The 13,543-nt window shown below is 38.4% G+C and overlaps 2 protein-coding genes across 18 annotated transcripts in view; one reads left to right on the forward strand and one right to left on the reverse strand.

Annotated features, from left to right (window-relative positions):
- HPS3 (HPS3 biogenesis of lysosomal organelles complex 2 subunit 1) overlaps positions 1 to 13,543 on the forward strand; it is a 39,822-nt gene that overhangs the window by 20,172 nt on the left and 6,107 nt on the right. For 10 of the 17 annotated variants that reach the window (XR_015240041.1, XR_015240042.1, XR_015240044.1 and 7 more), the window contains exons 8-14: positions 2,308 to 2,416; positions 4,227 to 4,408; positions 5,517 to 5,697; positions 7,093 to 7,326; positions 8,375 to 8,560; positions 8,907 to 9,095; positions 10,562 to 10,669. Coding sequence is in view for 10 of the 17 variants with exons in the window: in XM_086674505.1 (XP_086530631.1) it covers positions 2,308 to 2,416; positions 4,227 to 4,408; positions 5,517 to 5,697; positions 7,093 to 7,326; positions 8,375 to 8,560; positions 8,907 to 9,095; positions 10,562 to 10,669 (1,189 nt within the window). In the remaining 7 variants the exon portion in view is untranslated. The remainder of the gene's footprint in view (positions 1 to 2,307; positions 2,417 to 4,226; positions 4,409 to 5,516; positions 5,698 to 7,092; positions 7,327 to 8,374; positions 8,561 to 8,906; positions 9,096 to 10,561; positions 10,670 to 13,543) is intronic. The other 7 variants (XR_015240047.1, XR_015240046.1, XM_086674510.1 and 4 more) reach the window with 2 other exon arrangements.
- The window catches only part of CP (ceruloplasmin), a 72,897-nt gene continuing 67,992 nt past the window's right edge, over positions 8,639 to 13,543 (reverse strand). Inside the window, exons 19-20 of the mRNA XM_025913136.2 lie at positions 13,121 to 13,225; positions 8,639 to 9,092 (exon numbers count right to left, since the gene is read on the reverse strand). Of these exons, the coding sequence (XP_025768921.1) occupies positions 13,122 to 13,225 (104 nt within the window). The 3' untranslated portion in view covers positions 8,639 to 9,092; position 13,121. The remainder of the gene's footprint in view (positions 9,093 to 13,120; positions 13,226 to 13,543) is intronic.

The following is a 13,543-nucleotide window of genomic DNA, read 5'->3' on the forward strand; positions in this document are numbered from 1 at the left end:
CCTGCCAAAGTTTCTGGAGTGAATTGTTACTGGTATATTTTGTGTCCTAGTTTATCTTTTTTTTAAAATCAAAACTTTGAATGATTAGATGGTTTGTCTATGGTGTTTTTTTTTTCCAGAGAAAGAAAAGAAGGTTCTAATGATTTCCATACTATCCTTTATAATTGACCTTGGAATTTTAGAAGAAAATGAATTATAAAATAGTTTTAATAAAAATCTATGGTATTTTAGATAAGTTAAAGAACATGCTTTCTGGTGTAATTAATAGAAAAGACAGAGTCTCGAATGCTAATCCAAGCTACAAGGCTCTTATTACTTTTTTCTTTGACCTTTTGGTGTTTACATTTTTATCCAAATATTATTTTCTGGTATTTAAATTCAAAAGAAATTAATAACATATCTCTTACCTTAAAACTCATTCATGATGTATAGGTATGTGCTGATCTACCTTAAAATTAAATTGCATTTTGATAACACTAATCTCTGGTTGACTCTTGGGTCTCCTGTTTTTACATTCTTTGGAATAGAATGTTTAATTCCAGACTAGTTATGTTTCTGTTCAACGTTATCTATTCTGTGAACTTAGCAGTAGGGATGAGATTATTACTGTTATTTTTTGCATCTTCCCCTATGCATAATTTAATCAGGAAAGAAATTTGTCTGCAGGGAGAGAAGCAGATAGTGTACAGATGGTCCCAGACTTATGATAGTTTGACTTACAATTTTTCTGACTTTGTGATGGTATTGCATGCAATACCCATTCAGTAGAAACTGTACTTCAAATTTTGATTTTTTGGATTTTTGATTTGGATTTTTTCTGCCTAGCAACATGTGGTGTGATATTCTTTCATGATGCTGGGCAGTGGCAGCAGTAGCTCCCAGGCAGCCATGTGATCATGAGGGTGAACACCCGATACGCTTATATCCATTCTTACCCATTTGACCATTCTGTTTTTCACTTTCAGTACAGTATTCAATAAATTACATGATGTATTCAACACTTCATTATAAAATAGACTTTGTGTTAGATGATTGCTGTTAGATAAGTGTACTGAGCAAGTTTAAAATAGGCTAGGCTAAGCTATGATGTTCAGGAGGTTAAGTGTATTTGACTTACGATATTTTCAAGTTATGTGGGTTTATTGAGATATAGCCTCATTGTAAGTCAAGGAAGAGCTGTATTTCCACCCAAATGCCAATTTTTGTTTTTAACCTAAGTTTTTGCTTTTTCGAATTTTTTCACATGTGCTTTGTCCCACCAACAGGAATAATCAGAGGTTGATTTGGGTAATGGGTCACTTAGAGTGTACACAGAATGGTCTGAGACTGACTGATTCTAAAAACTTTCTGGCAAGAGGAAGAACAACTTGTAGTCTTGCACATTTGACATTTTTACAATATTCCATCTTTAAATTATTTTTTAAATTCTGATTTATTTGGAAGTTGATTAGGTCAGAGGTTTACATTTTAAAAAGACTGTATACTAAAGAATAAAAATTTAAGGGGCGCCTGGGTGGCGCAGTCGGTTAAGCGTCCGACTTCAGCCAGGTCACGATCTCGCGGTCCGTGAGTTCGAGCCCCGCGTCGGGCTCTGGGCTGATGGCTCAGAGCCTGGAGCCTGTTTCCGATTCTGTGTCTCCCTCTCTCTCTGCCCCTCCCCCGTTCATGCTCTGTCTCTCTCTGTCCCAAAAATAAATAAATGTTGAAAAAAAAAAAAATTTTAAAAAAAAAGAATAAAAATTTAAAAAAATAAAATAAAAAGACTGTATACTAAAGAAAATGCATCACATGGTGAAAGCAAGAGATAAGATAGTGTTTGAAGCAGACCCATGGTATATGTGTCTCCGGCCTTTTCCTAGCAGCCCTGAGTATTTGGCCTATTGTTCTGTTGGAGCTTCTGCTTAGATTTGTGGCACAAGGCATGCTGGACTCATGAAGGCCATATGCAGGAGAGGTACTGGGCATAGATTTTCATAGCCAAGTCTCTCTTCCTCTTGAGGGGTCTTGCCTATTCTTTAACCTTATTGCCCATTTCAGAATTTTTGTGGAGTAAATTAGAAGCAATTGGCCTATCAATACATGAGAGCTATAGAATATTAAATGCTGTAGGCCTATGTAGCATTGTGAACTACATATAGAACTAATGTTCTGTAAAAATCAACTGTACAGCTAATCACTGAAAAAAATAGTAAATGAAAATGGTTTCATAGTTATTTCATTTTAGGTATCTCATATTTACCATTTAAAATTGCCATTTATTAATACTGTGTCTTATCTTTCAATTCTTGTCCTTTGTTTTGCTTTCAGTTCTAGGAAAGGAACCAATGTTAAGTTTAAAACACCTCCTGTAGCTGAGGCTGGGTGGAATTTGTATATTGTGGATACGATCTCACCAGTACAACTGTACAAGGAAATGGTACTCCTTTCAGACTTCCAATTCTTACTTGTAGAAATTTAGAGTGGAATCCATGACCAGATATAGATTCTAATTATCACGCATTCAGCATGCCACAGCCAACCAGCTTTCAAGTTCTGTCTGACAGTAGAGTGTGTATCTTTCTTCACCTTCTCACTTTCATGGCTCTGACATTTGAGGAGCAGTAGAAACTCCCTTTACTAAAATAAGACTTCCTTATGCATACCCACCCTCCTAAGAGGATCGATTAACCAGTATAAACATAAATAGCCTTTGACCTTTACTTTGAACCCTAGCAGAGGACCAGGAAATGGAGCTGAAAGATACCTTAGATCATATATCCCTGTCTCACTCTTCTTTGAAATATTAGCAGATTGTCCTGGGGTCCTGCAGCATCTGCAGCATTGTCCTGTGGGTAGGAGCCCAGAGAGAGTATCTTATTCCTTTTTTTAAGAGTGACAGCTGCCTACTCATCCCTGGCAATGTTTTTAACTCTTTATTTTGAAACAATTTCAAACTTACAGAGAAGTGGCAAGGATAAGAATAGCAGAAATAAAACCCTGTATATTCTCCACACGGATTCATCCATAGTCAACATTTTACCCCTTTGCTTCTCTCTCTCTTTTTTTGTACTCTTGCACTTTCTAAACACACGCACGCGCACACACACACACGCACACACACTCCACCCCCCACCATCCATTGGAAGGTAGAGTGTATGCGTCATAGCCTAATGCCCCTAAATACTTCATGGTATGTTTCCTAAGAATCAGGACATTTGTTTGTACCACCACAGTACAGTCATATGCTTTATTAAATTTAACGTGACACATATTCTAATTGTGTCAGTTTGACTCCGTAATGACCTCATAACATTTCCCTTCCTCAGTACAGAGTCCAGTCTATCAGGTAGTACGTTTAGTTGTCATGTCTCTTTAGCTTCCTTTAAGCCAGAATAATTTAATAGTCTTTGTTTTTTTATGGCATAGGTATTTTTGAAAATAAATTTTTGCCCCTCTACCTTTAAAGTTTTTTTATTATTATTTCTTGATTAGATTCAGGCTATGTATTCTCATTCACATCCAGAATGAATGGCAGGTAATGTTGTATCTGTCTCAGGGTGTTACATCAGGAGGCACATGATATCCGTGCCCTTCACTGGTGATGTTAATTTTGATTTTGCCTGATTTATCCCTGGCATTTTAATGCTGATAATTATATCAGCTTTGCCCTGTCCTTTTAGTCTTGCTTAACTGAAAGTCTTAGACTTCATTTAGGTGATTTGCTTACTGGAGTCTGAAAATACTGATTGATTCAGATCAGCTAGCAATAATTTTAATCAGCCCACTGTGAGCTATAGAAATAGATGTAGAACCTAGATTTACCAACTGAAATTACAATAAAGGAAGGATACTCAGTCTGAACTGGAGAAAGATTTAAATCACAGAACTTAAAAAAAGTTAACTGTTTCACATATGTTTGTTGGCCTTATCAAACTGTGATCAAATCACTGCCAAGTTAACAGTTTTATTAGTATTACAATATTATTTGTACCTTCTCTAATGATTAGCACTGTTTAACAGAGGAGTATTTACAGTCCTGTATGTATTAAACTGGCTCGTGGATTGTGAGGGAAAAGTACACTTCAGCTAGGCCCTATCAGAATGGTAAATAACCATTCTTTAGCTTTTAGGATTTAATGTGTCCAAATATTAACTTTACTAACAAAATCTATAGGTATTCTTAAGAACCAGGAAACTTTTAGGTGTCTTTCTGCAGTAACATCAGCTGTTGCTGTTTTTTGTTTCAGGTAGACTACAGTAATACCTACAAGACTGCAAAGACCCAGAGCTGCATCCACCTTCTTAGTGAGGCTCATCTGTTAGTGAGGGCCGCCCTGATGGATGCCAGTCAGCTGGAACCTGGAGAAAAAGCAGAGCTTTTGGAAGCATTTAAGGAAAGCTGTGGTCACCTTGGAGACTGCTATAGCAGGTCAGTGATGCCTCTTGGAAACTTGTTAAAGAAGCCAGCTTGAGCTTTGGGTGTACTTACTAGTTTTTCCATCTCTGGTACTTACCTGATGAATGGGAGAAGGCATGAAGAGAGGTCATTCATTTATTCATTTATTTCACAAGCATTTGTTGAGCATACTCTGTGCCAGATACTGTGCTAAGCTTAGGGTTCCAAGATGAACATAGCTGTTTCCTGCCTTCAAGGAATTACAAATTGTTTTAAGTTTATTTATTTAAAAAAATAATAAAGAAAATAAAGTTTATTTTGAGAGAGAGAGAGAGAGAGAGAGAGAGAGAGAGAACAGCGTGTGTGGGGGAGAGGCAGAGAGAGAGGAAGAGAGATAATCCCAAGCAGGCACAGAGCCCGATGCAGGGCTCAAACTCACGAGCCATGAGTTCATGACCTGAGCCAAAATCAAGAGTTGGACACTTAACCCACTGAGCCACCTGGCACCCCTAGGAATTACAGTTTATTAGACGAACAGTGAATCTTGAGTTCACGAGTCTCCCTCTGCTTAATTTAGGAATTAAATTTCTTTCAGGCTTTCTGGGCACAGTCATGGCCATGAAAATCCCTCAGACAGCTGTTATTACTACTTTATTGCCTGTTAGCCTTCAGAGAGAGATACTGGTTGGTCTGTGACTTTAATCTTAGTAGTCAGTGCTTTTATGATTTCAGGAAGGGACTGGGATGAATAGTGGTTTTTATTTTTGACAATGATCTTTATAGATTTTTTGTATATGATCATTTCAAAGGCTTACTTGACGCACAGAATGAGTATAAATTAACAAAATAGACGTTTCCTGTCTATCAACACCATTATTTTAGAGCCGCATTATAAATATTAAAATTCACTTCCTGAATTCTTTTTCTATTTTTATTATGAGCATGCAAAAGGAAACTATATTAATTAGAATGATTTTGTGGAATAAACCTTACGAACTTCTTCCAACTACTAATGGCAGTAGAAGAGTATTTTGAGATTTATGTCATCTGGAAAGCATTATCTGTTTTATTATCAAGTACGTTAGACGTCCAGGCTTAAAAATGACAGATTTGAGGGTTTTTTTGCTTCCTTCCCCTTTAGGCTTGACACCCAGTATTCCCACCTTGCCTTGCCGTACTATAAGATGTCTGGTTTGTCTATGGCTGAAGTTTTAACCCGAGCAGACTGGCCACTAGAGGATGGATCGCAGAAATATGAGAGGGGATTAATCTTTTACATTAATCATTCACTTGATGAAAACCTGGATGAAGAATTAAGTGAAGTGAATAGTTTTCTACTTAGTTATATCGAACATTCCTAATTTTTCATTTTAGCAATTTATTTTATGTTATACTGTTCAGAAGTCAAGTTCCAAATATTTTTCTTTGGTATTATATTCTTCTTTTCCTAAAAAGGTAACGAATGTGTCCTTGTCTTCATTATATCATTAATAATCCTAGAATTATAGCTTGGAAAAGAGCTTATAATCACCTTCCCCTACTTTCTCATTACATAGGTGGGGGAATGTGGTGCATTGTAGTTAAGCGACCTGCCCAGTGTGACAGGGGCGTGTCTTTAGAAGAATGACACAGGCCCAGGGACTCACCCTCCTTCTCATCTGCAGCCCTTTGCACAACCTACTTTTCCCACACTCCCACATGTCCGAAGCTTCACTTAGGAAATCCTGGCCCAGTAACCTGAACACATTATTAAGGCTTATTATTATTTTTTAATTTTTTTTCAATGTTATTACTGAGTCAGAGGGAGACAGAGCATGAGTTGGGAGGGGCGGAGAGAGAGGGAGACACAGAATTTGAAGCAGGCTCCAAGCTCTGAGCTGTCAGCACAGAGCCCGACACAGGGCTCGAACCCACGAACCATGAGATCATGACCTGAGCCAAAGTTGGACACTTAACCGACTGAGCCACCCGTGCAATCCCCATTAAGGCTTATTTTTAGCCCCTCATGAATTTTTAAAAAGAATTGAATACAGATATGCAAAGCTGGATATAATGATACTAAATGCTTTAAGGTTTTGAGATAAATGAAATTTTACCATATAAGTTACTTCATTAAGTATATTTTGTACTTAGCTGCAATCTTTTATAATGGACTTTTAAGCATAATTTAATCAAATATTTTCTTCTTTTGACCTCTTGTTAAAATTTGAAATGCTAGCCACAACTTGGTACATATTTCCTTTTTAAAAAAAATTTTTTTAATGTTTATTTATTTTTGAGAGAGAGAGACAGAGCATGAGCAGGGGTGGGGCAGAGAGAGAGGGAGACACAGAATCTGAAGCAGGCTCCAGGCTCTGAGCTGTCAGCACAGAGCCCGACGCGGGGCTCGAACACACAAACTGTGAGATCATGGCCTGAGCCGAAGCCGGATGCTTAACCAACTGAGCCACCCAGGCGCCCCATCTTGGTACATATTTTCGTTGCTTTTTCTTCATTATAACTCAGCAAAGAGATCACTTCAGGTCATTTCAAGTCTCCCACGTTATCACCATGCACCTTGTCTTTTTTTTAATCCAAACGTAATACTTATAATTTTATCTTATTTGGAATGTTTCTATCTTGGCTTTTTATCTCTGTTTTGTTTTGGGTTTTTTTGCTGATTTTTTTGTTCTCTATTGGCTAACTGACCTTTTATTTCTTATTCATGCTCACCAAAGGAGTTAGCAGCAAAAGTGGTTCAGATGTTCCATATGGCTGAGCCAAAACAACTGCCCCATATTCTCTGTAGTCCTTCTATGAAGAATATTAATCCGGTAACTGCCATGAACTATCTAAGCAAGCTGGATACTTCTGGGTTCTCGTCGATCTTAGTGACATTGACTAAAGCAGCAATGGCTCTGAAAATGGGAGATCTTGACAGGCACAGAAATGAAATGAAAAGCCATCCAGAGGTATGGTTCCCTGATACAGGACCTGGTAGTCCTGAGGTGTTTAACTTTCTTCTGGCTTCTGTCTAGTTCATTTTTTTCTCACTCATAAAGGAAAATAGACTTAATGTTAGAAAAGAAGTGACCCAAAGTGGGAATGCTTGGGCTTTGGACCTGGCAAATAAAAAAGAAATAAGAAGAGTAAATGGTAGCAATGGGTACCCAAAGATCTTTCAACTTTGTGTCAGCTATGCTCAAAGCACAGCACTTGGTACTAAAGAATATACAAACTCTGCCCCGAGCTAACAGTCCGATCTAGTGTGAGGGATACGGTATGTCCAGTGACACAGAACAGAGTGATGTGTATTCTAGTACAGCAAGTGGGATGTTATCCATAAGCCTTGGGAGTCTAGTAGTAGCCCATTGCATATGTTATCTTATTTAATTCTTGCAACAATGCCCTAAGTTAGATGTTATTATTACACCTACTATACAGATGAGGGAACTAAGACAAAGAGAGGTTGAGTAAATTGTCCAAGATCACGTAGCTGGTGAGTGCTTGAGCCAGGATTTGAAGCAGGCAATATGGCTTCCGATCCTGTGCTCCTGTCCTGTTGTTGCGTTGCCTGTGGTCAGACGCGCACAGTATGACTTCATTTCTAAAACAAGAGAGCAGAAGTGCTTTTTCACTGCACAAATGACATGTTGTTTGTGATGATGAAGAGAGTGAGTCAACGTTGAGGTAACCTCTCTGCTTTGAAGAGTAGAGTTTTAGAAAGATGAATCTTCTTTCCATAATTTTGAAAAAACTTAACGTATGTTATTTTTAAATTAGGTAGATAAATATACAGCTCTCTACAAAAATATGATATCCTGATGGTGAATTAAATATTAATAACTTCTTTAAAGGTACTTAACAATGATGCTCTTCTTAGAGTGAGAACTTTGTAGTTAAAGAAAAAATTGAGACTGAAGTATTAATAGCTTAACCATGAACCTTGAATGTACTGGCAAATATTTTCAAGATGAATGCAGTGTACATTTTGATCCCAAATCTCTTGCTTATCTGAAGATGAAGTTGGTATGTGGCTTCATCCTGGAACCTCGGCTATTGATTCAACAGAGAAGGGGACAGATCATTCCCACTGAACTTGCAGTACAGTTGAAGGACACTCAGCCCGGACTGCTTGTGGCTTCAGTTCTGGGCTTACAGAAGAACAACAAAATTGGAATTGAAGAAGCAGATTCCTTCTTTAAGGTTTGTCGCTCTGAAAATGTAATGGCTCTGGATATAGCCTGATAAAACTGGTGGCAGACGGGAAGCTGAATAAGAGACTGGGGTTCCCTTTGTTTATTGAAAAAACAGACTTACACATAACAAATTTATACAAGTACAGATTAAAAGAACGTATGTAGAAAAATTCCATTCATGCAACCTAGAATCGGTTTTCTGTTCAAATGTCTCAATCTACTCTGCCATCGCACTAATGCTAATGATAAATTATTAAATGCCTGGCCCATAGATAGAGTGTTATTCAGACTAGCTGTAACTTATCAATACTATATTGATCTGGGATGTGGGGGCTTTTCTCACTGTTTTCAAGGTGCTTTGTGGTAAGGATAAAGATACGATTCCTCAGCTCTTGGTAGACCTCTGGGAAGCTCAGCTTGTGGCAGGTCTCCCAGATGTGGTTCTCCAGGAACTCTTTTTCAAGCTCACATCACAATACATCTGGAGATTATCCAAGATGCAGCCCCCTGACACCATACCATTGCGAACATCAGAGGATCTGGTGAGAGAATAATATGTTAAATTAAATTTGTACATTACACATTATAGTAGCATACCTTGTTATTTTTAATGGCTTAGAATCAAACCTAATTTATAGTACCAGATATCTTTTTTTAAGCAGGCATTAAAAATACCCTTAAAACTTGTCCATGAGTAACATTGCTTGCAGGGTTTTTTTTTTTTAATGTTTTTTGTTTTAATTTTTATTTTTGAGAGCGGGGTGCAGGGGCAGAGAGAGAAGGAGACACAGAAACCGAAGCAAGCTCCAGGGTCTGAGCTGTCAGCACAGAGCCTAATTCAGGGATTGAACTCACAAACCATGAGATCATGACCTGAGCAAAAGTAACTCAACCAACGGAGCTACCCAGGTGCCCCTAACATTGCTTACGTTTTAAATAATTTTATATTATAAAGAATGCCCCCTATTGCTCCAATATTACTCACTTGCAGTGGTGCCTCAGTAGATGAAGCAGAGGGGAGGGCTTCCCCCCAAACACTTCTATACTCCCTGGGGGGATAGTTACAGAGCAGAACTTGAGAAAAGACACATCTGCAGACCTCCCTGACGGGAGAGGAACTACAGAAGGCTTGCGGGAGGGAGACCTGTACTGGAGTCATTTCCTGTCAGCTGTGCACACAAGAGCTATACTGTAGGCCTTGCAGGAGCCCTAACTACTCTGCTTTACCACTTCCTGCCCCTCCCCTCCTCTTGTCCTTTTTGCCTCTCATGGATGCCAGCGCTAATGTGGGTTCACCGGAAAAGTCACCAACTTCTTGAATAAGGGGGCTTTATGGGAATTGTCTTGAGAACTTATGGAAGAGCTTTTGCCTACCACGGAAAGTAGTAGAAATAAAAATTCCACTATTACTGTTAACTTTTTTTGAGTAAAATTAGCTTAAAAGCAGTATTGCTTTTTCTGCTAGAAAGTGTTTCTTAGGAATATTTTAAAATGTAAGATAGGGGCGCCTGGGTGGCGCAGTCGGTTAAGCTTCCGACTTCAGCCAGGTCACGATCTCGCGGTCCGTGAGTTCGAGCCCCGCGTCAGGCTCTGGGCTGATGGCTCGGAGCCTGGAGCCTGCTTCCGATTCTGTGTCTCCCTCTCTCTCTGCTCCTCCCCTGTTCATGCTATGCCTCTCTCTGTCCCAAAAATAAATTAAAAACGTTGAAAAAAAAAAAAAATTTAAAAAAAAAAATAAATAAATAAAATGTAAGATATAAGGAAATATTTAGTGCATTTTTTTTTCATTTTTGGTGCAGTTTTATTCAGTGAGAAGCAGCAAGGCTGAAGCTTTCCTAGGGGAATAAAATCTTTTAGAATAAGAGACTTTCATTCCCATTCCCAGGCAAGTGTACACCTAATTCTGTGACGTGACAGAAGATTAGCAACTGCTTGCTCTTTGTGGAATGGATGAAGAGAATCTTGTTTTGTTCTATTTTGTTTATGAGAGGTTTCTTTTACATTTTAGATAAATGCCTGTAGTCATTATGGCTTAATCTATCCATGGGTTAATGTCTTAATATCATCTGATTCCTTAGCGGATAAAAGTTACACAGAAGACCTTTCTAAATTACAGGTAAATAAAAATGCCTCTTTTTTTTATTAATATGCAGATTACAACATAGTATCATATTTAAATTTGGTGAGACCTCGTGTGGCCTGTTAATCTAGAACATATACTTTTTGGGGGACAAAAATCCATCCTGAGGTATGCTTGGGAGGGTTGGAGGACATTCCTGCCTCTGCCTGAACCCGCTGAGAGGAGGGCTCCTGAAGGCTGGTTTTGTTGCCTGTAAAGAATGAGAGTGAGGTCACCAGGTCACCTGACTGTCTTGCCTCATTTTCAGGGTGTGCTTGGAAATACTTTGTGAAAGGAAAGCATGGCAAATGTGTAGCGGTGTTTTTATTGACGGAATTCATTTTTTTGTATAGCGTTCATTCATGTATGTTTGGCTTCTAGCCCAAGCCTCCCACTACTATCTGTCTTACAGAAAGTAGGTTAAAGTGGCCAGTTTGGCTGCTGAAACGGAGTTTTAAAAAGATAAGTATGATCAGGAAATGTAGACCATCCTGCAGGAATTCTGACTGTGGCAGCGTTTTGACTGCAAATGAGAAATAAAGTCCACCTTTGCCTTGGTGGATCAAACTGGGCTAGATGTGGATGTGATTTTATTTAATGTAGTTCAGTGGCCCAAGGACTGAACATAACCCCCACGTCTGCTTTGTTTGGTCTGCCCAATGTAGTGCCAACATATAAAAACTGAAATTTCAAATGAAGAGTTCTGAGTTTCAGTCTCTTCTCGGAAAGTTCAGCAGAGCCAGTAACCCTGGGCTTCACTGCCTCTGAGACCTGAGAGTTGGAGCCAACTAGTGGCTCCCCTCCATGGTCAGTGAATGTGTTGTCCTGTCTGCCTCAATTCTCATCTCCATGTCTTCCCGGTCCAGATACAGCGTCTGGTGTCCATTTTCCTTATACCCAGCTGACTTCATGCATTTTCCTCACCTCTTTTGGCCTCGTTAAGCTTTTGAGTTTACAGCCCCTTATTTATACTGGGAACTGGCGTAAGTGTGGTTACTGTCTATAGAAACCAAAATGTCAAGTTGGGGATTGGGTCAGGGATGGAAGCACAAGAGCCCATTATTGCTTAGACTCAGCCTCTGGACAGGCCTGTGTTATCTCCAGAGATGCAGTTCCTTACATTCATAAAAAATTGCCAGAGAAAAATCTTGTTGGTTCCTATCTCTAGTACCCTTATGTTACAGAGGCTCCTTAGGTGTTAGCCTCAGATATGCTCCTTGAACAAATATTCCTCAAGCAGGTACCATAAATGTGGTCTGTGGCAGTAGATAAGCCAGGCAGGGAGGGCCTTGCCCTCCCAGAATATATGTATTAATTGCGTATTTAAAATCACAATTGTAACAAGTGCTATTAAATCTCACCTGATAAAGCTTCAAGGCATATTTATAATCACTGCTTGAAAAAGTGTAATTGAGTGATCTTTTAAAATTTATTTTAAAGTATTGAAAAAGAATACATTCTTTCTGGGAATCTTTGCTGTTAAAGCATAGAAATGTAGTAAGCCTATACTCTTAAAAATCCTTTTCCTAATTATATCTCCTTCTAGATTATCTTGGTTATTCTTAGTCATTAAGAAAAAAATAACCATCCAGAAACAAAATGATGTCATTTGTTTTCACCTAGAAGAATAGGAGGTTCGGAATCACCTGGAAAGCGTTTTCAGAATTGCATGATTTCTCTCTTCCCCACGTCCCCACCCTCACACACAGATTTGATAGGAGTTTCTGTCTCTTGTCCTCAATCACTGTAATAGTATATTTGTGGAAAACCTAAAATAAAAATACTCTACAAATCATCTACATGTCAAAAAGCCACTGTTTGGAATCACACAATAACTAGTAAATGCCCTACCTTTTGCCATAATTGTCACGGTCCCCTCCCCACTCCCCCACTTCCTTGCCAACCACCACTCCTTAGATTGTGTAGGGAGAGAAGACAGAGTCTGTGGGTTCCAGCCCTGCAGAGTTGGCTGCAGGTGAAGGATCTAGATCAGAGAAGGCAATAAATGGTACATGTGTCGGGTATGGAAAGGAATCCATTCCCAGTACGTAAAACAAGGAGCATTCTGCTAAGGAGCAGACAACATTAAGAGTATTTTAAAAAGTAGTAGTAACCTTTGGAGCATTTTTGATTCAGTAATATATGTGTTGTCTGGTGTTTCTTATTTTTAAACTTCTTGATAAAACTAAGTAAAAGTTCATGGGTACTTAATTTTGTATCAAGCTTTGACTAGTTTCATTTTAACCATGGTTTGGGTTACCTCTGCCTCTCTCCTTCTTACCCTGCCCATTATCCCAATGAATCAAAAGTTGAATATAGAAACAATCTGTGTTTTCTTTCATGTTGGGAGATCCTACAAGTGGCAAATTATCATGTTTGCTATCCTTGTGTCTGGAAATTATTCAGAGGAAGGTGATTATTAAACTTGCAGGAAGGAAAGAGACCAACCTTATACGCCTAGCCATTCCTTGGTAGATATTTGGAATAACATAATCACGATGACTATAAACGAATAGTTCACATTCCATATCATCTTGTATGTCAGAGAAGACGCTGTAGTAAAAAAGGATACAGAAAGAAGAAAATCAAGATATTACCATCTCATCTTTATCCAGAAGAAAGGCAAAGAGGAGATTATTTTGGTGGTAGCATCAAAAATAGTATTTATAGTTTAAATGCTTAAAAAGTAAAATACTGGCAAAGTTCTGAATACTCAAATAGTACCTACTCTATGTCTATGAACTTGTGACAAATAGTATAGACACAAATTGTTAGGTTATTAACAATTTCTTCAGTTATCTTAAATGTTAAATTTTATTTTTGGCTATTACGTAGTGCATGTGTATTCTGGAAAATTTGGAAGATAGAGGA

Source organism: Puma concolor, chromosome C2 (assembly GCF_028749965.1).
Source record: "Puma concolor isolate L17-30 chromosome C2, mPumCon1.1.hap2, whole genome shotgun sequence".
Lineage (NCBI taxonomy): Eukaryota > Metazoa > Chordata > Mammalia > Carnivora > Felidae > Puma > Puma concolor.